Source organism: Malus sylvestris, chromosome 5, assembly GCF_916048215.2.
Source record: "Malus sylvestris chromosome 5, drMalSylv7.2, whole genome shotgun sequence".
In the NCBI taxonomy this organism is placed as follows: domain Eukaryota; kingdom Viridiplantae; phylum Streptophyta; class Magnoliopsida; order Rosales; family Rosaceae; genus Malus; species Malus sylvestris.
Genome location: NC_062264.1, coordinates 32,726,139 through 32,750,963, shown reverse-complemented (window position 1 = coordinate 32,750,963; position 24,825 = coordinate 32,726,139). Strand labels below are relative to the sequence as shown.

General features: G+C 35.7%; 1 protein-coding gene and 1 long non-coding RNA gene across 4 annotated transcripts; both read right to left on the bottom strand.

The window, feature by feature from the left end:
• Positions 1 to 1,567: 1,567 nt before the first annotated feature.
• Positions 1,568 to 3,026, bottom strand: LOC126622791 (uncharacterized). The gene is made up of 2 exons (XM_050291512.1): positions 1,867 to 3,026; positions 1,568 to 1,783 (listed from the first exon to the last, which is right to left on the bottom strand). The coding sequence occupies exons 1-2, from the start codon at positions 2,902 to 2,904 to the stop codon at positions 1,568 to 1,570; spliced, it is 1,254 nt and encodes a 417-aa protein (XP_050147469.1). The 5' UTR covers positions 2,905 to 3,026.
• A 5,456-nt stretch (positions 3,027 to 8,482) lies between these two features.
• LOC126623313 (uncharacterized) lies at positions 8,483 to 11,877 on the bottom strand. Of its 3 annotated transcripts, none has more exons than XR_007623732.1 (6): positions 11,538 to 11,877; positions 10,832 to 11,047; positions 10,276 to 10,413; positions 9,752 to 9,880; positions 9,213 to 9,289; positions 8,483 to 8,872 (listed from the first exon to the last, which is right to left on the bottom strand). It is a non-coding gene; the product is annotated as an uncharacterized LOC126623313 (long non-coding RNA). The 3 variants fall into 3 exon arrangements; XR_007623733.1 differs by having other exon boundaries at positions 9,213 to 9,311; positions 10,871 to 11,047; positions 11,538 to 11,876; XR_007623731.1 differs by having other exon boundaries at positions 10,871 to 11,047; positions 11,538 to 11,875.
• Between the last annotated feature and the right edge of the window lie 12,948 nt (positions 11,878 to 24,825).

Genomic DNA, 24,825 nt, shown 5'->3' with positions numbered 1-24,825 from the left:
TGTTTATTAAATTGAGGGTATTTTTGTCATTTAGTCCTTATTTAACATATTTTTATAAGGAATGACCAAAATGATTGATGGTGGACAACTCAGGGACTCCTTCTATTGATTTCAAATATCAAGAACCAAAGTGATGAGTAATGCAAATCTCAAAAACCATTTTGGATAAAAAGCCAACTTAACGAATTGAAGATTTTCATTTCAAACATTTAATTAATTGAATATATTCTTTCTAAAGAATAATACATTACAGGAAAAAAAATTCTTTTTTTCTTTGACAGTTATTTTATTTTCGCACGTATTGTATAAGTACAAATCTTATGTTTGTAACTTTGTTATCTTTTGAGCGATACAAAAAATAATACAACGAACTTATTTTACTTTTTGTCACACTAGTAGAAAAAACACTTTTCACAACATAGGTACCTTCATCGTGCACTAACCGTTGCGCAAAGGCAGTGACAATAGGGTTTGCACGATGCAAAAGTAACATGTGTCGCGCAAAGCCACTTTGCACGACGCATGTTACTCATGCGTCACGCAAACCCTTGTTTTTTTTTGGCAAAAATATTTTTTATTTAATTTTTTATAAATATTGTAATTAAATTATAGGCTAAAATGTCAACATGGTCCATGTGTTTTACTCTATCGGCCAATTTAGTCGCTATGTTTTCAATTTGGCCAAATTGGTCCCTGTGTTTATATCCATTAGCCAATTCAAGACTGTTAAAATTGACATGTGCTTGGCACATGAGAGGACAAAAATATAATTTTATTGTACACCCACTAAACTTGGTCACAAGTACATAAATAAATAAAGTCATTGATTTAAATTTTAATTATGAGATTATTGTTGACTTCTTGTTCGATTTCAGTATAAATGAGACTATATTTGTTCCAATTAAATCTGCACATGAACTTGATCACAAATATATTCCTATATGTACAAATGAAAACAAAAAGCAACTTCAAAGTGAACTCTAGCAAGATCACAAAGAAAACTAATTCCATGCTTTTGTAAACGTAAAAATTAAAACCCATGCTTTAATTCCAAACAGTATAAAATGAAGTTGCTTTGAACTCCACCAAAAACAAGTACTACATGGTCTTTCTCACACATAGATACCTTACTGCCAAAGAAAAACTAAAACAACTCAAACTACAATCAAATATTCTTTTTCTTTGAACTTGTAGTTGCGTTCGTTGTATAAACATTTTTGCCATGTGGTTTCCATGAATGTGAAGTTCCAGACGTACTTGAAGTTGAAGGTGTAGTTTGTATGCTTAGCCTGGATATGCTAGGCATGTACGTGCTAGAGCCTGGGGCTGTTTGCGACATTGGAAGCCTAGCTTGCAAAGAAGTTGGGGTTGCACTTGGCCTTGTCACATTTGGTATAATGAAAGTGCCTTCTCTAGGGCTAGACATATTGAGCATAGGACTGTTTGTGGCATTGGATGCCAGTTTGCTTGTGAAGAAGTTTTGGTTCCAATTGGTCTTGTCCATATTTGACATGTAATTGGTGTCCTTGACACATTTGGTGTAGTCAAAGTGCCCCCTCTAGGGCCTCTAGTGATGGTTGGTTGAACAAAATTTTGAGGTGGATGAAACTGCAAATGTAAGTATTAAACAATTGTATCTAATAATATATGTGTAGGTTGGTAGTTGTGTTAAGAAAATGAAGCAAGGAATGTAATAGGATAACTTACATTGGCAGGATTGAAGTACTTGGTTGGGAAGTCTGTAGAGTTGTACCATTTTTTTTTTTTTTGTAACTTTCTTCACCTGTCACAAGTAAAATTAACAACAAAAATATTAAATATTACCTCTAATTTGAAAAGTAACAAGTCAAGCCTATTATTCCTTACTTGTAAATTAGATGGTCTTGCATACTTCTTATTAAGAGTATGTCTAGATGACTCTCCAGTTACATTCCCTTGAGGCACAAAGACTTCACCACTTTGTTGGACATTGGAGCACTGATATGGAGGAGTAGGATGAGTTTCTTCATTACCTTCATTGTTGTTCACACCCCTACCATGACTACCATCTTGATGAAATTGATAAGCCCATCGTTTGTCTATATAAACCCCACGTGGAGCTTCTCGAGGTTGATTTTTGCATCCAACTCTATTGTGTCCCTTCTCCCAACACTTTGTACATGTTTTACTACTCCCCTTCTTATCCAATTTGGTGGGATCTTTGTTCTTTTCTATTTCAGGATCCCTTGTTATTCTCCTTTTTTTAGGTCTCCCAGGCTGCTTTTTAACCATTGAAGGTCGGACAGGTGTTTGTTTAACTTGTGGCCAATACTTCATACCCTTGACAGGATATATGACTGGGGAATAAGCCCTCAAATAAGCATATGGAGTGTAATATTCATCCACAAACTCTTCACCTTGTTGCCGATTGTGGAAGATGGCAGAAATAGCGTGCATACATGGTATTCCATTGAGCTCCCATCTCTTGCAACTACAAGTTTTAATCCACAAATTTACCGATTGTTGATCAACCAATGAGTCCCCCACTTGGAACACTCCACTGCCACAATACACTGGTTTGAATCTACGAGACAAAGTTTTGTTCTTCTCTAACTTTCCTTGGATCTTGGGACAAACTGGACCCTCAAATTTACTAATCAAGTCCCTCTTAACTTGCAACCTTCTCAGTATTTTACACTTAATCATCTCAAGCATGGTAAGTATTGGTTTATCCCTAGCAGCCAAAATCCAGGAATTGAAACACTCACACAAGTTGTTCAGCAACATATCACATTTGATCTTCAAACTGAACCTATGCCTAGCCCACATATTTGGATCCCTCTTTTTCAACCATTTATAAGCTTCTTCATCTAACTCTTTCAATTTTTCCATCTCACAATTAAAATCTACTTCATTTGATGCCATGGCTGCACTCCACTGTTTATCCTTCAGTGCTTGACCCTTAAAAAGTTGCTTAAAATTTCCATAGAGATGCCTCACACATCATCTATGAGATGCTTCAGGTACCACTGATTGAAAAGCCTTTTCAAATCCCTATATATATATATAAGAAGGTATACATTGTACATTGGTAATCAATCAAGCAACATAAAAGTTTTTCATATAACTTTATATATACAACTCTTAACGCCAATAAATGATATAAAGTTTTTCTTAACATTTCAATATATAGCAAAGAAATTAAAGCAAATAATTACCTTTTTTTATTTGAAATAAAGGTCCACCCATGTTCACTAACTGGACCAAGGTCCTCAATCAAAAGTTGAAGAAACCAACACCATGACTCTTTCGTCTCCAATTCAGCAACCGCATAAGCAATGGGATACATATTATCATTTGCATCAATTCCCACTGCCACACGTAATTGCCCTGCCAAGGTATTGAATTAATATGCACGTATAGATATATAGGTGTTATGTTAAATTAATACCACATCTACATGAGTTGATGTCAAATAAAACTAAAAAGTAATTATTTACCTTGGAATGTTCCCTTAAGGTGGCAGCCATCTACACCTATCAAAGGTCTACAACCAGATACAAACCCCTGTTTACATGCATCCAAGCACACATGAAGTCTTTGAAAATAAGGAGGATCCACCTTCATCATCATGGTGCTGCCTATATTTGTCTTTCTAACCTCTTCGCAATACTCCCATAACTTCTCTATATATCTCTAACTGAAGCGTTGTCTTCTTAATCTTAGGATCATCTTTAATCCTACCCATGTCTTTCAGAAAGAAAAGTTGAAGTTATGTTTTTGTTACATAAACCTTTGAACATGAATGACCAGGAATGTAGCTCTTGATTTGAAAAGTATTTTCACCCTGCATCACAAAAGCAAACAACCTCCAACTGCAACATTGCTTGCACTTAGCAGACAACCTAATCCTATTATTATTCCATATCTTACATTCATATGACCCTGGGACTCCATAATTTTGTATAGCCTGCTTTAACACCTTTTTACTTGGAAATTTCATCCGAATTGTGAGTTTTCCATATCAATGTCAACATTAAACTCTTTGCATCTACGACCATGTCCTTCTTCATCAGAGTTCAGTGGTGAATGTAATTCATCTGAGTTATATTGCTTCTCATCCATGTTCAAATCCTCAACTTGTATATCCGCTTCCCAATTTTTTTTTTTTTTTGTTTCTTATTGCATCCAGTGAAACTCTTTGGTGTATCTGCATTGTCATTGAAATTGTAATCAAAATTGTCATCTTCAAGCATTGCATCATTATCTTCATCATATAAGGAACTGTCTGTATCAAAATCACCAGTGTCACCATCATTATCGCTTTCCTCAGAAAGGGATTTCTCTGTATCAGATTTTTGCTCACCATCACCATCATATTCACACTCCTCAGTTTGTGTCGGTACATCATAATAATATTGAGGCTCACCATGATACAAAGCAATTCTCTTCTTGAAATAAGAATTCATTGCTAAAACCATTTCGGCAATACATGTTTTCATCAACCTGACTAAACAATTCCGTAGGGAATTCATTGAATGATTCTTCATAATTTATTTGAGCTTGTGATAATGGTGGTTGGGTTAAATCCTCAATAACTTGAGGAAAATCTGCACACATAAAACGAAATATCTTTAATATTAGAAAGCCAGAAGGAGAGTTTGGTGTCTTAAGGCTTCACAAAAAACAATTGGACTATAAAACCCCTCAAACAAAAAAAATCAAAACTGATAGAAAAAATATATATAAAAACCCCAAGGCTAATTTCGTCAGAAAAAAAATATATTTCATTTTTTAAGAAATAAAATTTTAGTAGAAAAAATTTAAAACAACAAACGTGGAAGACACAACTTCAACCACGTTCGGCAGTTTTCGAAAAAAAAGGGAAAAAAACACGAAAAATAAAAAAGGAAAAAACTTCCGTGCAAAAACTGAAACCCATTATCTTGCGAACTGAAACCCCATTATCTTGCCATGCCGATAGAATTAAAACCCACTACGGGATCCTGTTTTCTGGAATCTGGATCCGTCTCTCACTAACTCTCTCTCTCTCCCTCCTCCGCAGCCACCTCTCTTTCTCCCTCCTCCGCGGCCACCGCCAGCCGAACCTCCTGTCACTAGCTCCTCCCATCTAACTATCTATCCTCTCCAAACCACCACCGATTTAATCCCGAGGTATACACTTTTTGGTTTTTCAATTTTTTTATTTATTTTTATTTGTTTCATCAGTACAGGCTTTTGTATTTATTGTATTAATAGGAGAAATAACCCAAAGAGATGATAATTTGTATTTGATTTCAATTGCCAGAGTCGAAGCTCTGAAAAGGGAGCAGCATCCAACCGCACCAGCAACTTTCATGTAAGCTCCGATCTTCCTCTCGCTCTATCTCAGTTACCCATTTGTTGTTCATCTGGATCTTGCTTCGATTAAGCTATTTGTGACTTAAACCGTCGCCTTCATTTCCATCTTCTCCAGGTACCCAACTTCCCAATTTAAAAAACTAGGGTTCCATTACCCTTTCGAATTTCTCTCATTTTTTTTGTGATTTTGTTCCTGGGTTTGATTCTTTAATTTGATTTTACTGGAAGTGTTTTACAGTTTTGGGTTGGAGAGAAGGAGAAGGAGAAAAGAGAGGAAGCATTTTAGCGAGGGAAAGGTGAAACTCTGTTTGCTTCTTTTCCCATACAGGTTGTTCTGATTGGGATCAGTTTTAACCCTCTTCGTCTCTCTGCACACACAACCACTCCACTTCTTCTTCTTTTTATTTTTTTTATATATCCAGGACAGTTTGAAGATTTTGCTTCCTTGGAAATCTAGCGGCAAGAAATCATCCGTACGTTTTGGTTTCAAAGTTGTTCTTTATCGTTTCAGTTTAAGTAATTTGATTATTTTTTTACGAAAATTATGCAGATAAGAAGAAGTCCACCCATTGATACTACCAAGTTCCATGTAAGATGTTGGGGATCCTATATTTGCTTTCTTATATGTTTCTACAATTTGTCTCTGTCTGAGTGTTGAGATTTCTGGGCTTATTAGAGCACACTAAACCGAATAGGAATCGGCGAGCGAGAGAGGGTGGGTGGTGCCACTGCAATCCTACTTCTTCTGCTCTTCCAGTGCCTTCCATGTATTTCTCTTCATTATTTCTTGCTTTGTACTCTTTCTAACTTATATTTGTTCCATTTTGTTTCTCAATTTATATGTTGCGGTGAGAAATATGTCCTTTAGTTGTCTTTTTCTGTCGGCGTTTGTGATGATTGCTAATAAAAGAAACGTTTGTGATTAACCAAACGACATAGGTTTTGCATCAGCTGAAGATTTTGCTTCCTTGCAAATCTAGAGGCAACAAATTTTGTTGTATGTTAACCATTCTGTTTTCTATTTGTTTTCGTAACTCTTTTTGCTTTCGAAGTTTACTGCTCGGTTAAATTTTTGTACTAAATTCTTCAAGTTGTTAAGATTGGGTAAATTTAGGGATTCATGAATGGGTCCGTGGTTGAAGCTCAGGAAAATTAGCTCAATCGGATCTGCAAATGGGTTAATGCCTACTGTCTTAATTTTGGTTATGGTGGTATATGTTCGGCTCCGTCCTATTAGTTTGTGTTATTCTGTTTTTTCCTTTTCGAAATCCCCATGTGTTCTGTCAATTCGATAGTGTACATTTCATGAATCTTTTAACTATGATCTAATTTGTGTAAGCATCATTTTCCATTGTTGAATTTCAATGCTATGTTTCCATATTTTCCTTCAATTTTACCTTTATTAAGAATCATCCAAATTGAAATTTCAGTTTTAAGATTTCCAGAGGACTTCAACATATCAACTATGGAGGGAATTGATAGACGCAATATGTCAGAGGTTCTTACCTTATCTGTATTATTCCTCTTCTGTAGAGATGATCTATTTTTTCTTCTTTTTCAAAAATAAAATAAAATTCATTCTTTTTGGCAATTTCTCAATGTCGGTCGACAATGAAGAAATTCACTTCGGACAAACAAATGTTCAAAATTCTCAACAGTCAAATCAAAGTTATCATAGGAGCAATCAACAAAGGCAAAGACGACAATCTATGAATTCATCACAGCGGGCTCAAATTTTAATGCGACGACATGCCAATTATCAAACACGATTGAACTCAGTAAATATAGTACAAAATCAAACGGAAGTAAACCAAGATGACATAGGACCAACATCGGTGGGTAACTATGATTTCTTATTTTTTTGTCTCTATTAATTATATATTTGTAAATTCATACGTTGTATGAATATTTTTGTACAAATTATTAAGACACATCTATTAAGATTGAATGAATAGTTATCTTACATTGTCATTGCCTTTCGTACTACCAATGGAAACATCCACTTAATAATTCTGTTATGTCTATAACAATTTCAACATTCGGATTGTATATATTTACCACAGTGACCAACATTTTAACAAGTACCCCAACAAAAAAAAAACAAAAAAAAAACAAAAAAAAGAAAGGAAAGAAATATGTCTGGAACGGTAAGTGATAAATTTTTTATGTAAACTTGGAATAACAGTTCAACTATAATAGTCAAGGGAAAAATATAAAAACAATTACAATTATGTGCAGCCATCTTCTAGATTAAAATATTAAAATAACAGTTAAACTTGGTAAGTGATAAAAATTTTACGTAAACAGCTTCAAATTTATTGCTTCCAATTATGTGCAGCCATCTTCTAGATTTCACCATTCACCTCCATACTTGGTACTGTACTTTCTAAAGCATATACATTAACAATTACAATGGAAAAAAAACTAACACAATATACATTTAGAGGCGCGTATGCAAAAATGCCTCTCGCACGCACGTTAGTGCGTGCAGAGAGGCTAGTGCATTATTATTAAAGAAAGGCATATGCCGATTACACAATGCTATGGTTATTAGAAAAAAGCATCTAAATTCAAAGGAGCTAACTTTGGTAGTCATGGTTTCATAAGACAAGTTGCAACCAATAAAAACCAAGTAAAGTGATATCCTTATTTTCCTACCCAATCTACCAAGCCATCTCAATTGATTATAAAAGCACACAACAAATCCAACAAATCAAACCCTAGACCCCAATAATAATGAAAGCCGATGACGATCATCACCTTGGTTGTTTGGTTCAATTCGTCTACTTGGCATCTTCTTTAGAGTAGTCACCCAAATCTCAATCGACAACCCCACAAATTCTGACCTAATGGATGAACCCTAAATCACATAGTATTCAATTGGGTGAAACAAAGCATCAATTCTTAAAGATATGCATTGTATTAGTTTAGTGGGTGTACAATAAAATTACATTTTTGCCCTCTCACGTGCCTAGCACGTGTCAATTTTAACAATCATTTAACGGATTGTCTTGAATTGACTAACGGATATAAACACAAGGACTAATTTGGCCAAATTGAAAACATAGGAACTAAATTGACCAATAAAGTAAAACACAGAGACCATGTTGACATTTAAGCCTAAATTATAAACAATAATTAATAAACCAAGAAAAAACATTTATTTATAAAATATATGAAAATGTACATAAAAGATGTCCGAACATAAAAGAAAAAACTACAATCAGTCGTCTCGGTTTAATGCATCAGGCTACTGGGTATCGCAGGGCAAACTGGCTGGGAGGTCAAAGGTGGAGCAAAATCAGGTGCTAGCATCGAGATTTGAAGGCCGGACATCTGTAAGGCTCGTAAGATCATACTCATCTTATCGTCCTGGGCCAATAACTGGGCTGCAATCTCGGCTTCCCGAGCTGCTTCTTGGGCCGCAAGCTGACCTTTTAGGGTTGCCACTTCCTCCGTCAGGGCTTGCCTGTCTTGTGGTCGATCTGAGAGAGGAAGCACCCGTCTCACGAACCCGCACCTTCCCCATACACTGAAAAAAACTTAAATTTAGGACATGTAAATCAAACCCTACTCACGTCAAATTTAGGAAAACAAAAAGATGATAAGAATGAATTATGATACAAACTGTCAAATCTCTACTCTTCCCATATACATTGTCCATATAATTTCCGTCACTTTATCCGAGGCGTGCATCAAGTACAGATAATTCATAAATCAATGATTTTAAACCAAAGTGAGGAAATAAAGTGCATGTGTTTTCCACTATAACAAGAAAACAGCTCAGTGAAAAATACGGACATTGATGATAAAATGTAGAGCAGTATAATAAGTTAATAACTGATTGCAAACAGGAAAAAATTATGACTTACATGGGTACCGTCACGACCAGCTAAGGGAGAGTCATTGACACCAAAAGTCATGGAAATAGTTGGTGGATCCAACACAACTGTGGGCAATGCAGTCATAGTCTATTAGATGTAACCATAAGTCCGTTTTGCATAGAATGTACCACCATGACATGTTATAAAAAGATACAAAGTTTCTCAAAAGCAACGGATAAAAAGTTAAAATCCCTGGAATGATGCTAAAATACTATGGCAAAATAAGAAATACAGATCATAATGTTTTCCATCTTCTTGAGACAAAAGTAGCTAAAGTTATCAAAGCAACTAATTTGACAGACAAAACACAATGGATATAGGCTACCTACAACAAGGGGAGATGACAACTTAGTGAGAGCCCCAGTATCGAGCCTTCTCAAGGTAGGAACAGAAGTACAATGGATACAGGAAAATATACAACGAAGCTATAATTCATATTTACTAAAATAAATAGGAGAAAAATAAAATGAAAAGGAATTGCGGACAAACTAAAAGTAAAGTCTAAAACCAAGATTGCATTAATATACCTCAACGCTTGCAACTGTATGGCCAATAGAAGGGCGGCTTGTTAACCCCGCCATTGACACTATGTCACCAGCTCCAGCACATTCAATTACGACCATATGTGTTCCCTTCTTTTTCATCAGCTTCACAACCTGTAGAAGATGGAAGTAAAAAAAAAAAAAATTAGTATTTTAATATTTTAATATTTTAACATTTCAATCTGAAGTTGAGCCTTTCAATAACGTAAAAAGCTGCAGCACTTGATCACATATATCAAACTTTTCATTGTTCTCTGAGAGACGAAGATGCTTCAGAGGTTGTTTTTTCATATCAGATTCTTAGTCAGAGAAAATAAAGCTAGAAGCCTCAATAATCTAATTAATCAAATTTAAACTGATGGCGAGCGCTACAAGAGCTTGGTGAGCGCTACAAGAGCTTTAACCCAACATGGGTAAAATCTCACTATCATAAAGAATCAAACATTGTCCAGTGCAAAAGAAAACTTCTTGATTTTTAACAACCATGAGGCAAATATAGAACCACAAACCTTCCCTTCTTCAATTTTCTCAACTCCAGAATCTTTGTGACGAAGCCCATGAACTCTGTCACCAATGCGAATGGTGCCAGAAGAAACTCATCCAGTCAATATTTGTCCAAGGTAGAAGTCTCGTTCCATCATAGAAACCTTACAAAAACATCAATAAATGCTATTTTAATTTTGCCAGTACTATGAACAATAAAATGAACGAGAGGAAAATACAAAAATTAGTCATTTATCCGTTGAGTTTTAAAAAAAAATAATAAAATTGTTTGGCCAGTTTGTTTTACCAGGCCAGTGCAGATGACACAGGTTTTACAGTCACAGAATTATAGACTACTACAAATGAAAGTACGCCAAAACGTTCACAAACTTAACTGCATTTGACACAAAAGACAAAAAGATGCAGTGCATAGTGAACAAAATATAGGAAAGTAAGAACACAGCCTTTGTTTAGAACTTTTTTATTCTCTACGAAGAATCAAGAACAACGGCTTCTATCGAATTTGAAATGTGCACATGGAAATCTCAAGTGAAAGCACTTCATAATTAATATTGACTCAACCTGCATATTTCCAGTTTAAAGGGGAAGAGGAGAGCATACAGGGGAGCATTTGAAAAGTTGCATCAAGATTGGCTGTTGGTGGAGGAACATGACTTATAATGGCATCAAGCAGCCGTGACATGTTTCTTGCATCAGCAGGAGGATCTTTGGTGAAAGTGGTGGAAGCCCATCCTTCTTTAGCAGAAGCATACAGCACAGGAAAATCTAGCTGCTCCTCTAATTCAAAAATAGGAATAAGTTTAATTAGTTTTTCATCTGACTAATACGAAGTTAGGAAAGTGAAAATTAAAGTTAGGACATAAAGCAAAACCAAATAGAAATGGGCAGAGAGACCCAGGATTTTGTGTATTGTGATGCGAGGCTTCAAATATCAGATGTGAAATTTTTATTTTCTCAAAATTAAAAATAAATTAAAAAGAGCCAAATTCACCTTAGCAACCAAGCAAAACTCATCCTAAAGGAAACACAGTGTTTCACCAAAGCAAAACCCTTTTCCATGGATGCCAGCCTGGTTCTGCCTATCAAATGTTCTTTAAAAATATTATTTTATTTAAAACAAAAATCCTATATATATGGCGGCCATTTACAGAATTTGAATAATTGATTACAGAATCACATCATGTATCAAGCAAAACCCTAACTGCAAATTCAAAATCCAAAACCCTAATTTATAAAATGCAAAAAAAAATTCAACAAATTGTCTTACCTTAAGATTGGGGTGGCGAAGTGAGCACTTAGCAGCTAGTGGTGGAAGACGATGGTGAGAGAAAGAAAACCGATGGAGGACGACGCGAATGGGAGTTTGGTGGTGGAGGACGCGAATGGAAGGGGAAAAAGATGGTGATTGGCCACTTGGTGAGCGGTGACTGGTGAGAGGCCGTGCGAGATAGCTTGGGGAGGTGGAAGGAGAGGACGACTTACCTGGTTTTTAGGGTTTCGTTCGGCCTCTTCGATTCTGCGACAGAGGGAGAGACCGAGTGAGAGAGAGGGAAGAGAGACCGACTGTTTTCCAATTGCACGGCTTGCACCTCCATTTTGTCCAAATTTGGGAAATTTAAAGAAAGCGCCTATTTTTTACAATTAAACCGCCAAAAATTTTAACACATTTGTGTACATTCAGGCGTCGCGCAAAGTTGGTTTGCCCAAACGATCCATCTTGACGTTGCGCTAAGTTATATTTAAAAAAAATATATTATTATAAAATTTACTGAAAATGTGACCTTATTCCTTTCAAATTCAATTTTTTTACATAAAACCCACAATAATATATTTTTCTGACAAAAAATCCAATCCGAACTACAATAATAAATTTAAAGCTATTTAATAAATATTCATTTCATTCAATTTCTTAAATATTATAATACAAAATAAATAAATTTAAAGTTACTTAATAAATAAATAAATATATATATATATATATACACACACACATCATTCAACTTGATGGGATACGCATTCTACGAAACTAGTTTCAACGATCAAACCATCAAACTTGCTTGTATATACTTTGAGATCGCATACAGCAAAAATCGCAAAAAACAAACATTCAGAGATTAAGTAACGGGACAAAACTTTTCGACGATTATAAACGAAAAATCAAAATTTAACGGTTATTTTAACTCTGATTTTGATGATATTTTATAGCTACACTCCTTGACCCTATATGAATACAATGAACTAATTCAATCGTCGATTTAAAATAATTACACAAGTGGATACTACAAAATCTTATGTTATACTTAATGAAAGTATAAATATACACCAAGTGTTAGTGCATCTATTGTTTTTGATGGGATACGCATTCTATATAACTAATTTCAACTATCCAACCGTCAAACTTGTTTATATATACTTCGAGATCGCATACGCGAAAAATTGCAAAAAACAAACATGCAGAGATCAAGTAACGGGACAAAACTTTTCGACGGTTATAAACGAAAAATTACGATTTAACAGTTATTTTAACTCCGATTTTGATGATTTTTTACAGCTACACTCTTTAACCCTATATGAATTCAATGAACTAATTCGATCGTCAATTTAAAATATTTACACAAGTGGATACCACAAAATCTTATGTTATACTTAATGAAAGTATAAATAAACTCTTAGTGTTAGTGAATCTATCGTTTTGATGGGAAACGCATTGTACGAAACTAATTTCAACGATCCAACTGTCACACTTGTTTGTATATGCTTCGAGATCGCATACGCCAAAAATAGCAAAAAACAAACATTCAGATATCAAGTAACGGGACAAACATTTTCAACGGCTATAAATGAAAAATTATGATTTAACGGTAGTTTTAACTTTGATTTTAATGATTTTTTACAACTACACTCCTTCATCCTATATGAATACAATGAACTAATTCGATCGTCAATTTAAAATATTTACGCTAGTGGATATCACAAAATCTTATGTTATACTGAGTGAAAGTATAAATAAACTCTTAGTATTAGTGAATCTATTGTTTTGATGGGATACGCATTCTACGAAACTAGTTTCAACGATCCAACCATCAAACTTGTTTGTATATGCTTCAAGATTGCATACGCCAAAAATCGCAAAAAACAAACATTCAGATATCAAATAACGGGACAAACCTTTTAGATGGTTATAAACGAATAATCACGATTTAACGGTTATATTAACTCCGATTTTGATGCAAGAACAAACATTCACACAAGTGGATACCACAAAAGAAAAATGCAATGCAAGAACCCCAAAAGAAAAGTAAAAGGAAAAAAAAACTTTGCACGCCGTAGGTACACATGTGCCGCGCAAAACATCTTTGTGCGACAAAGACTTACGTCGAGCAAAGTTTTTTTTTTTTATTTTTTATTTTTTATTTTTTTTGCTTATGAGTACAAAATAAATAAATAAAAATCTACTTAGTAAATATATATACCATTGAACTTGATGGGAAACGCATTGTACAAAATTAGTTTCAACGATCCAACCGTCAAACTGGTTTGTATTAGGGGTGGGTTCGGTTCCGTTCGGTTCGGTATTTTGCCAAAACCGGAAACCGAACCGAAATTACTGTTCGGTTCGGTTTCAGCCCGGTTCGATTTTTTTTTTTTCAGCAGCAAAAAAAAAAAAGTTTCTAAGAAAACAACTTGCAGCCATTTTGTAATACATCTTTTAAAGGAGTATAAATAAAATCAAAGTCTCATTTCAACATAAGCATTCCAAATTTCTAATAGAATCATCAAACAAACTAACAAAGATAATGAAAATAAACATTCCATTCAAAGTTCAATTATAATCAAGCCTTCCAAAGTCCAAGTTAAATAAACATCAAAGTTCAAATCAAAGTCCAAACTTAAAATACACATCAAAGTTCAAGTTTTCCACACCTAAAATAAACATTGCAAAGTTCAAGAAGTCTTCCACACCTAAATAAACATTACAACTAAGATTATAAATTCAATAAACATCTAAAGTTCCATCCTTGCACATACTTCTTCAAGTTCTTAAGATCAACGCTTAACCATTTCGAGTTTGAATGCTAATTTGCTTACTAACGGTTGGGCGGCCTAGGGGGTAACATAACACCTTTTTTTGAACTTTCACTTGCCATTTCTACATACAAATAATAAAACAAATGATACTAATTAAAATGTTATTTAAAATAATCTAACAAAATCAAATGCAATAAATAAAATTACCTTTCTCAATTTCTTCACAAAACTCCATCTCCTCAATGGTTGGCTCATGATGTAATGCAACGTGAATAGACCTAAGCCAATTTTGAGTACATATCAAAGCCTCCACCATTTTTGGACTTAAAGAACTACGATATGGATCAATTATCCGTCCACTTGTGCTAAAGGAAGATTCCGAAGCAATGGTTGATACGGAAATAGCTAAGATATCTCTTGCAACACGTGCCAAAATAGGGTACTTAGAAACCCCATTCACCCTCCACCAATTCAATTTATCAAAGTTCTCCTCTTCTTCTCCTTCATTAGGATCAGAAAGATACTTGTCGACATCATTATGCACAACCCGAGCTCTCTTTACTTTTCTCATTTCACTTTTTTCTTTCAACTTTCTTTCTATTTCGGTCATGCTTGATGAAGAGTCTCCACTTGTTGTTTGAGAACTACCACTACTACTTATATTTTGTTGTGTACTAAAAGACATATCTTCATGAATCTTGTAAAGATCAATCAATAAGTCCTTCACCGCATTTGTGGCACTTTCAATTTTTTCTTCATCCTCACCAAATTGTATCTCAAAATAATCAACAACTTTCTCTAATTTGTGGCGAGGATCAAGCACAAGTGCAATAAAAAGATATTGATTCATGTCCTCAATTGAACCCCAATACTTGTCATATTTTTCTTGCATCAACATGGAGATCATAGATAAAAGTTCATCATTTTTCCTTTCATGCAAGAGACTTTTGATCTTAAACAAATCACCAAAAGTAGTATGAACGGTTGGAGTATTAGAACAACATACTTTTAAAGTGACTTCATAAAAAGGTCTAAAAAAGATTGCAAATATCCCCGCCTCACTCCAATCATCCATCGAAGGTGGCCCCTCCCTCGTACTATCATGATTGTCTTTAACAAAGTATGGAAGGTAATGACCATCATCTACTTTTAATCTATCAAAAGCCATCTTAAACTTTAAAGCCGATTCCAACATTAAAAATGTGGAATTCCATCTAGTAGGGATATCCAAAATTACAAGCCCTTTGCTATCTATTCTCACTTTCTGAACACACCTTTTAAAGCTTTCTAACCTTGGAGGGGAAGATCTTACATACCTAACCGCATTACGAATACTTTGTATAGCCGTATTCAACAATTTTATGCCATCATTCACAACCAAATTGAGGATATGAGCAACACACCTCATATGCAAATATTTTCCATCATGCAAGAGTGCATTAGGAATCCCCCACCCCCTTATTCGGTGCACCAAGTCCCTTAAACTGGAATCATTTGCGGAAGCATTGTCAACTGTAATAGTTAACACTTTCTCTATACCCTACTCCACTGAACATTCCTCCAAAAGTTGAGCAATGGACTCTCCTTTATGATTTGGAATGACACAAAAGTTCAAAATCTTTTTATGTAATATCCAATCATCATTAATAAAATGGGCGGTGAGAACCATGTAATTGGTTTGTTGAATAGAAGTCCATGTATCCGTTGTTAGACACACCCTAAATGTCTTCAATTGACTCTTCAATTTATCCCTTTCGGAATAAAACAAGCTAAGTACATTCTTAGCAATTGTCTTACGACTAGGCACTCTCCATATAGGACATGCTTGCATGCAAAAATGGCGAAAACCTTCTCCCTCAACAAAAGTAAAAGGCAACTCATCTATAATTATCATCTCAACACAAGCCTTAGTTACTTCCTCTTGAGAAAAACCTATAGCTTCTAACTTATCTTTCGTGCTGGCAAAGGTTAAGATATTTTGCCTATTTGTGGCAAATATTTCCTTATTAGGACCGTAGCTTCTACATCTTGCTAAATGGTTTCTTAAATTAGTTGTACAATTTTTATCCGGATCGGCCATATATGATTGGGCACAATACTTGCACAACCCCTTAACTCTACCACCCTCAATTTTTCTATCAAAGTGCTCCCAAACTAAAGACCTTTCATGACTTTTTAATGATTCCAAAAGAGCTTCTTCTTTACTTACTTGGTCACTTGCGTCACCTTCTTTTGGAGTTGCATCGGAGGGATTTCCGGATCCACCAAGAGAAGTAGGGGTTTGTCGAGGTGCCATCACGGCGTTTTGAGGCGGAGTTGATTCACCAACAATGTCCATCTAAAATAAGAGAATCATACAATTAATTATTCAAATAAGATGGGTATGGTAGGTTTTTGCTATGGTTGGTTACTCACTCTTATCATTACAATTAATGAATTAATTATTAAACATAAGGGCTAAGGTAATAGAAAGATATGACTACTTAGTACTTACTTCCGATGGTATACTCGAAGATGAGTTCGTTTGATGATGAGGGCTAGTTGATTTTGATCTCATTGAGTTTGAACTTGAGCTTGAGGCCCTTGAGACCTTTGACACCTTTGACTTCATCTAATTCAAACAAAATAATAAGAGGATAGTAAGTACTACAAACTTATACAAAAGTAAATGTTAATTAAAATATGAAAGGCCAATGATACAAAATCACGACAAAATATGGAAGGCAAGAATCAAACTCCCTTCACAATATATATAACCTGTAGCCAAACTCCCTTCATTAGGGATATTGTTTCAAACACACACATAAACAACTTGCAGCCATTATATATATACAACCTACAACCATGATATATATATATATATATATATATATATATATAATAAAAACTGAATCACACATACACAACCTGCAGCCATTATATATATATATATATATATATATAATAAAAACTCAGTCAAAATGCTTCAGCTATGTGCGCACGTGTGTGTGTGGGTGTGTGTGTGAGAGAGAGAGAGAGAGGGAGAACAAACCGGGAGGCCAACAGCAATGCTTAGAAGCGCAATCTGGTTGATACCAGCTCTCAAATTCACACCTTGACTAAATGTTAGTTTTGGGAATTCTAGACTTCATTTCTGACCTATGTCTGTTATATATCTATAGCTTTAGCTAAAGCCTACAGGGGTTCCAAGAAGCAAGAATGCTAGTGTGCATGTTAACATGTCTTAGATCAAATTAATTCACCTCCAAAAAAAAAAAAAATACAAATTTTCAGCAATACAAATATGTTCTTCTTTTCTCTTAATTTCTTTATTATTTTTCTTGTGAGTAATTAATAATTAATTTCTTGGGTTCATAGGTTGCCTTCAAATCCTTGGTTTAATTCACATTTACCTCACTTTAGAACTCAATTGATACCTCTGCAGCAGTTGCAACTTTATGAGTTAAAAAAAACCATAAAGCCTACACGGTACAGTTTGCTCACTTAATTTCTGACCTATGTGCCCCAGTGACATTCCGAAGCATAAAAATACCCAATCTGAAGCACAATCAATCGTGGGAACTCAATTCAATTACTTTATGAAGCATAAAAATACCCAATCTGTTATTACAACTCAATCAATATATTCACTAAAATACAAATCAAATCTCTAAAACTGTATAAGTAGAATTGAAAATTAAAAGTGAAACTAACCTTTTGCTGTGATTGAGAGGATGCTGCTGCGAATCTCTAAGACAGACAGAGAGGATGCTGCTGCGAGAGAGACATATGAGGTGAGGCTGCTGCAAGGGGGAATGAGAGAGACAAAGAGAGGGCTGCTGCTAAGAGAGAGAGACATATGAAGGAGGTTGCTGCGAGGCTGCGTGCGAAGTGCGAAGTGCGAAGTGCGACTGCGATTTGGGGAGGGTAGGGGATTGGGAAAAACAAGAGAGAGAACGAGAGAGGAGGAGGGCTAGGGTTGGTTTACTTTCGGGAACCAGTTTTAGTTTAGGAATAAAACGGTGCCGTTTTAGACTTAGGGTTATTAATTAATAAAATATTATAAAACGACGTCGTTTTGAAGATGTTCGGTTCGGTTCAGTTTTCGAACCCCAGAAACCGAAATCGAACCAACCAGATTCGGTTCAATTTTTTTTTCGGTTCGGTTTTCGGTCCGGTTTTTTTCAGTTTTCGGTTTTTCCAACCCACCCCTAGTTTGTATATATTTCGAGATCGCATGCGCTAAAAATTGCAAAAAACAAACATTCAGAGATCAAGTAATAGGACAAAACTTTTCGACGGTTATAAACCAAAAATCAAGATTTAACGGTTATTTTACTCCGATATTAATGATTTTATACAGTTATACTTTTTAACCCTATTTGAATACAATGAACTAATTCGATTGTCAATTTAAAACATTTACACATGTGAATACCACAAAAGAAAAAGGAAATGTAAGAACCCCAAAAGAAAAGCAAAAGGCCAAAAACAAAAAAAACAAAAAAAAAAACTTTGCGCGACGTAGGTGCACCTGCGTCGTGCAAAACAACTTTGCATGACACAGGTTCACCTACGTTGTGCAAATTTCTTTTTTTTTCCCTTTTGCTTATGAGTACAAAATAAATAAATTAAAATCTACTTAGTAAATATATATACCATTGAACTTGATGGGAAACACATTGTACGAAATTAGTTTCAACGATCAAACCGTCAAACTTGTTTGTATATATTTCGAGATTGCATACGCAAAAAATCCCAAAAAACAAATATTTAGAGATCAAGTAATGGGACAAAACTTTTCGATGGTTATAAATGAATAATCACGATTTAACGGTTATTTTAACTCTGATTTTGATGATTTTTTTACAGATACACTTCTTGACCCTATATGAATACAACAAATGAATTTGATCTTCAATTTAAAATATTTACACTTGTAGATACCACAAAATCTTTCCGTTATACTTAATGAAAGTATAAATAAACTCAAGTTTTAGTGAAATTATCATTTTGATGAGATACGCATTCTACGAAGCTAGTTTAAACGATACAACTGTCAAACTTGTTTGTATATCTGTTGAGATCGCATAAGCCAAAAATCACAAAAAATAAAAATTCAGAGATCAAGTAACAGGCAAAACTTTTCCACAGTTATAAACAAAAAATCACGATTTAAAGGTAGTTTTAACTCTGATTTTGATGATTTTTTATAGTTACACTCCTTGACCCTATATGAATACAATGAATTAATTCGATCTTCAATTTAAAATATTTACACTAATGGATACCAAAAAATCTTTATGTTATACTTAATGAAAGTATAAATAAACTCCAAGTGTTAGTGAATCTATTGTTTTGATGGGATACGTTTTCTACGAAACTAGTTCAAACGATCGAACCATCAAAAATTGTTTGTAAATGCTTCGAGATCGCATACGCTAAAAATCGCAAAAAACAAACATTTAGATATCAAGTAACGGGACAAACCTTTTCAACTGTTATAAACAAAAAATCATGATTTAACGGTAGTTTTAACTCCGATTTTGATGATTTTTTTACAGCTACACTCCTTGATCTTATATGAATACAATGAACTAATTCGATCGTCAATTTAAAATATTTACACAAGTGGATACCACAAAATCTTATGTTATACCACAAAGTCATTGACTTTGCGCGACGAAGGTGTACATTCGTCGTGCAAAACAACTTTGCGCGACGGTAGTCTTCATCACGCAAAGCTGTTTTGCATGACGAATGCACACCTTCGTCACGCAAAGTTGGGAAAAAAGGGTAAAGCATTCTTGGTTTGGAGTTAAAATCTTGCGCGACGTACAAAACGTCATGCAAACAGCCTTTGCATAACGGCACTTTGTGGGACGAAGGCTAGCGTCGAGCAAAGCTGTTTTGCGCGACGCTAGCCTTCGTCGTGCAAAGTGTCGTTGCGCAAAGGCTGTTTGGGCGACGTTTTGTGTTTTACGTTGCGCAAACATACTTTGCATGACGAAATTTGTTTCGTTGTGCAAGTTGATGTCGCGCAAACATATTTTTGTACTAGTGTCAGTGGGAGTTTATCAATCAACACAAGTACAAGCAATAAGAATCAAGATTCATAAGCGAATGGTGCTCATAACTGTAGTATTAAAATCCAAGTTGTAATGGAAATGTGACTTTGTTATGAGAGATCTCCATGTCTTCTTTTCTGGATAGTAGATTTGGATGTGAAGTGTTTCTGCTCTCTTATGCAGTCGAGACTTGTGGTTTTTTGCTAATTCAACTACCTTCAAAAGGGTTATTATATGCAACTCTCCATCCAATACAACAAATCCAAATGCTGAGTCGCATAGGGCTTGTCTTGGTATAATTAATTAGTTTAATTATATTGGCTGGTGGGGATGGCGCCTGAAGGTCGCTCGGAGGATTGGGGAGGCGAATGTAAAGGGCTGTCATTGCCTAGGACATCCTCACAATGTATCGCCGAAACTCTTCCCCTCGATGGCGTGCCGTTTCTTCCCGAGCTTCTTCCTGCAAATGCACAACTTCTTTTTGCTATCATTCTTCTTTCCTAGCTGGCACAGGGCCACTAACTCCATCTTTATATGTTGTAGTCTGGAAGATGTCTTGTATGGGGTCCGAGACCTAGATGTAGAAGATCGACCCCTGAAGGTCTTGAACTCAACCCACTCCTAGCCCACGTATCTCTTTGCCTTTCTGTTGCCTAACTTTGTTCATCAGCAACTATATAGACACCTTTTGATCAGGTGTCAACTCATCTGGTTGTTGTTACGAGAGGTTGGTGAGATACTTATCCTTCTTCTACGACATAGAAGCCTACAAAAAAAAAGCATAAACTAAGACTATTGATCATGAATTTAAAAATTTTAAGTGTAATGAATGTTGAAATTAAAATTTTGAATGGAATACTTGCATAAATGTTGTGAGTCACTTGGTTTCCATAATTGGCATGCATTTTCCCCAAGCCTAAACTTCTGGAAAACACGAACCCTTCTCTTGCTGTTCCTCAACCCAGAAAGTGAGGGCTCGAGCACCAGAGTGATAAAAGTACTGCTTCACTTCTCGGTTAGACTTATTTGTCGCCGATTTCCAATGTGAATTTAAAAAATAAATTAAATAAAAAATAAATTAAATTTGAAAAAACAGAAAATTAGAAATAATTTTTTTTTTAAATTCTTAATTATATAAATTCTTAATTACTCAGCTAACCTCTCCGCAAACCTCGAGAATGGAGGTAGGAGGTTCAATAAGAGATGCACAAGTGTTGTAGTACACATGTAACTTGTATTTCCACTCCTTGTATCGTTCAGTCCACACTCGGTTTAAGTACTCAAACATATCGGGTACTCCATGTTGATGGTGAAGTTGACATGAAATAGAAAAAAAAAGTGTATTAATTTAAAAAATACATTGAATAAGTAAAATTAATAAAGTAAAAAAAATCCACACATACCGAGATCTGTCTCATCATCTCCTTCTACACCTAGGAGCGAAGTTTATTCCATGAAGCGCCCACTATAGGGCGCTTGGAGTGGAGGATGACTCTAATGTTGTGAGTCAACTGGTTATTGACTTTGAGGCCCGCTCGACAATGTCATGAGTCGTAAACAATCACGATCTTGTTTTGCATTACGCGGTTGATCCGATTCGAGGCCAAGCCTCTGTAGACTCTCTGCACTTTAACCTACTTCCTGGCTGGTAGTTGTAACAATCATCAAAATCAGAGCCAAAATAACCGTTAAATCATAATGATACGTGACACACACCAACCCCGATATTCCCCGAATACCAGGATATGCACGTGCTGGCCGACATCCGAGGGTGACGAAAGCCATTTATTGAGTGCAAATGCTAAAAACAAGGGATAGATAATACTTATAAATGCAAAATAATAAGGAATATACATTTAAGGAACGTGTTCAGAGCACACATCTAATCTAGAACACTAAAAGAATTAATATAAAAATTGAATGAACACAAGAGTGGATCTTACATCGAAAGGACTCGAAGATACCGATGCGGAAGTGCCTGGATGCTGGGATTGTATGCCTCAATTCTAAGTCCTGAAGGGGGTGCAAAACAAACATGAGTGGACCAATTTGATATATAAATAGTAAAACAGTTATCAACGTACTAACCCCCAGGTTTTATGAAAACACATATATCATGATAAACATTGGTTTTCTGAAACCTAGCATGCCGTGCAATGTTTCAAATCATAACTTGTATATATAATAATCACTAGTGAATTATCCGATAACCCCCATGCCCTATGCTGGCTCCCCGTCTCTAAGCAGATAGTCAAAGGAAAATACAATTCAGGCCCCATGCTGGCTCCCCGTCTCTGTGCTAATAGCCAGAGGAAACACACTCCAGGCCCTATGCCAACACTAAACCATCGCCCGAGACGGACCGGAATCTATCCCTATGTCTCGTAGCGGAAATGACCACTAGGTAAGTACAAAACCATTAAACATATATATATTAAAAAACAACTTCATAGTATAAAGTCATCCATCATCTATACTATAAAGAGGTGTTCGAAACATGTTCTAAATATCATATCATCATCCATCGAATACTCTATAAGAACATAAGTTATAGGAAAAATAGTAATAATTCAAACTAACCTCAATAAGCATGTTATCTCGAAGCGTCTCATAGAACATAATTGTTAAATCATGCTTTTCCATGTATGCATTTCTATTATTAAAACATGCATTTTTAGAAAGGGTCCACTCACAGATACTTCATCGCTGAAGAGCCACGCAAACTAGCGAAGATGGAAACGCCACAATAATTGCCCCTAAGCACATAAGGGGTCCAATTAATAAAACCCTATTATAACAATTGAATTTGGGAAAACGGACGTCGGAAACGGGTTTAGGACGTTGAATTACCTTAAGAAGGGTCCCGGATAAATTTCTTAAACGTCAATAGAATATTCCCTAATAGAATATTCCCTAACGGAATATTCTCCATAAAGGGTTTTGGGCAGACTAGGGTTTAAGGTTAGGACTTGGGTTAGGTTTAGGTTTAGGTAGTTTGGGCTTAAGTTTTTTAACTAAAAGGGTTATTGGGTTAGGGCCCTAGGTTTTAGGGCTTAAAGAGGAAATGGCTTAAAGCCCTGGTTCAAAAGGCCCAAAGGCTTTTAGCCTAAGGGTTTCTGGGTTCAACAAGGGAACGGGCCGAAGGCCCTAATTTAAACATGGCCCAAAGGCCTTTATAATTAAACAATTAAAATTAAAACAAAATAAAAGGAAAATGGGTTTAGGTTGGGCTCAGATCTAACGGGCCTAAAGCCCCAGTTCTAAATGGCCTAAAAGGCTTGGGTTTTCTAGAATGTGGGTCGCCGGACCCATTCGAAATAGAAGGCCGGATTCGGCCAGAATTTACACAAACTTTAAATGGCCATAACTTTGTCAAAACTCAACGAAATCAAGTGAGACAAAAACAAAAGTTGTAGTTATCGAAGAGACGAAGATAATGGTACCTCGCAAGACATCTAACTCGCAGTGGTTTGGCTGGAAAACGCCTCGAACGCCGCGGAGGTTGCCAGAAACTAGGTAAGATTCAAATGAGTATAACTTCTTCAATACTCAACGAAATTGGGTGAAACAAAAAGGAAAGTTGTAGTACTCAACGAGACGAAAAGATTGATACCTTGTACACTGGCCAACTCACCGTGGTTTGGCGGAAATTGCCTCGAAAGTAGCCAGAGTCGTCGGGGGAGACTTGGGTGTTCTCTGGGTGTCCTGGAGCTTCGCCGAGACGGGGGAGAGAGAGAAGAAAGTTCCAGAGGTGATGGTGGTGTCGTAGCTAGGTGGTTGTGGTGGTGGGTGTGTGTGTGGGTTTGACGATGAGGATGGAAGAGTGAGGTCGAGAGAGAGAGGGAGAGTGAGAGAACGAAGAGGGCTGAGAGAGATGGAAGAGTGACGGGAATGGGGGACACAAAAACAGAAGGTGGGCCCCTTGGGCACACCAATTAAGAATTAAAAACCATTTTTAAATAAAATGGGGGTGGGGTGTTACAATACGTTTTTCGTTTCCTAACCTAATCCCGGAAACTTGCATTTGGCTGATGTTGGCATATGATATCTCATGAGTATAGACCTACCAACTACATTGATGGTTGAATTGTTGAAGTCAATTTTGCAAACTGCGAAATTCATCGAAGGAATTGAAGATGAGAATATGTTTGCCAACAAACAAATTTTCGTCGCGCAAAATGTGGCATAATATGTGCCAATTTTCCCCCTTGGTGCGCAACCTTTGCCCAACTAAGGTTACTTTGCCCGTAAAAAAATATTTCGTTGCCTAAAGTCTCTCAAAAAAACATTAATCGGACGACACATAACATGGTAATTGAAAATTTGAAGCAAAGGTTACTTGATCAAGGAAGAGTATTTAATTTGACTTCTTAATAATTTACCTGAAAAAATTTAAAACCCAAATTCCTAGCTAGCCTTAAGTATCTTCTGAATTGTATAGGTTTGATCACTGCCTTCTGCTCCACCCAGATCATGTAT

Excerpts from the sequence above, each read along its gene's own strand:
- LOC126622791 (XM_050291512.1), bottom strand. The coding sequence starts at position 2,904 with ATGGCATCAAATGAAGTAGATTTTAATTGTGAGATGGAAAAATTGAAA. Across the intron at positions 1,784-1,866 it reads CAAGACCATCTAATTTACAA|GTGAAGAAAGTTACAAAAAA; the intron begins GTAAGGAATAAT and ends TACTTGTGACAG.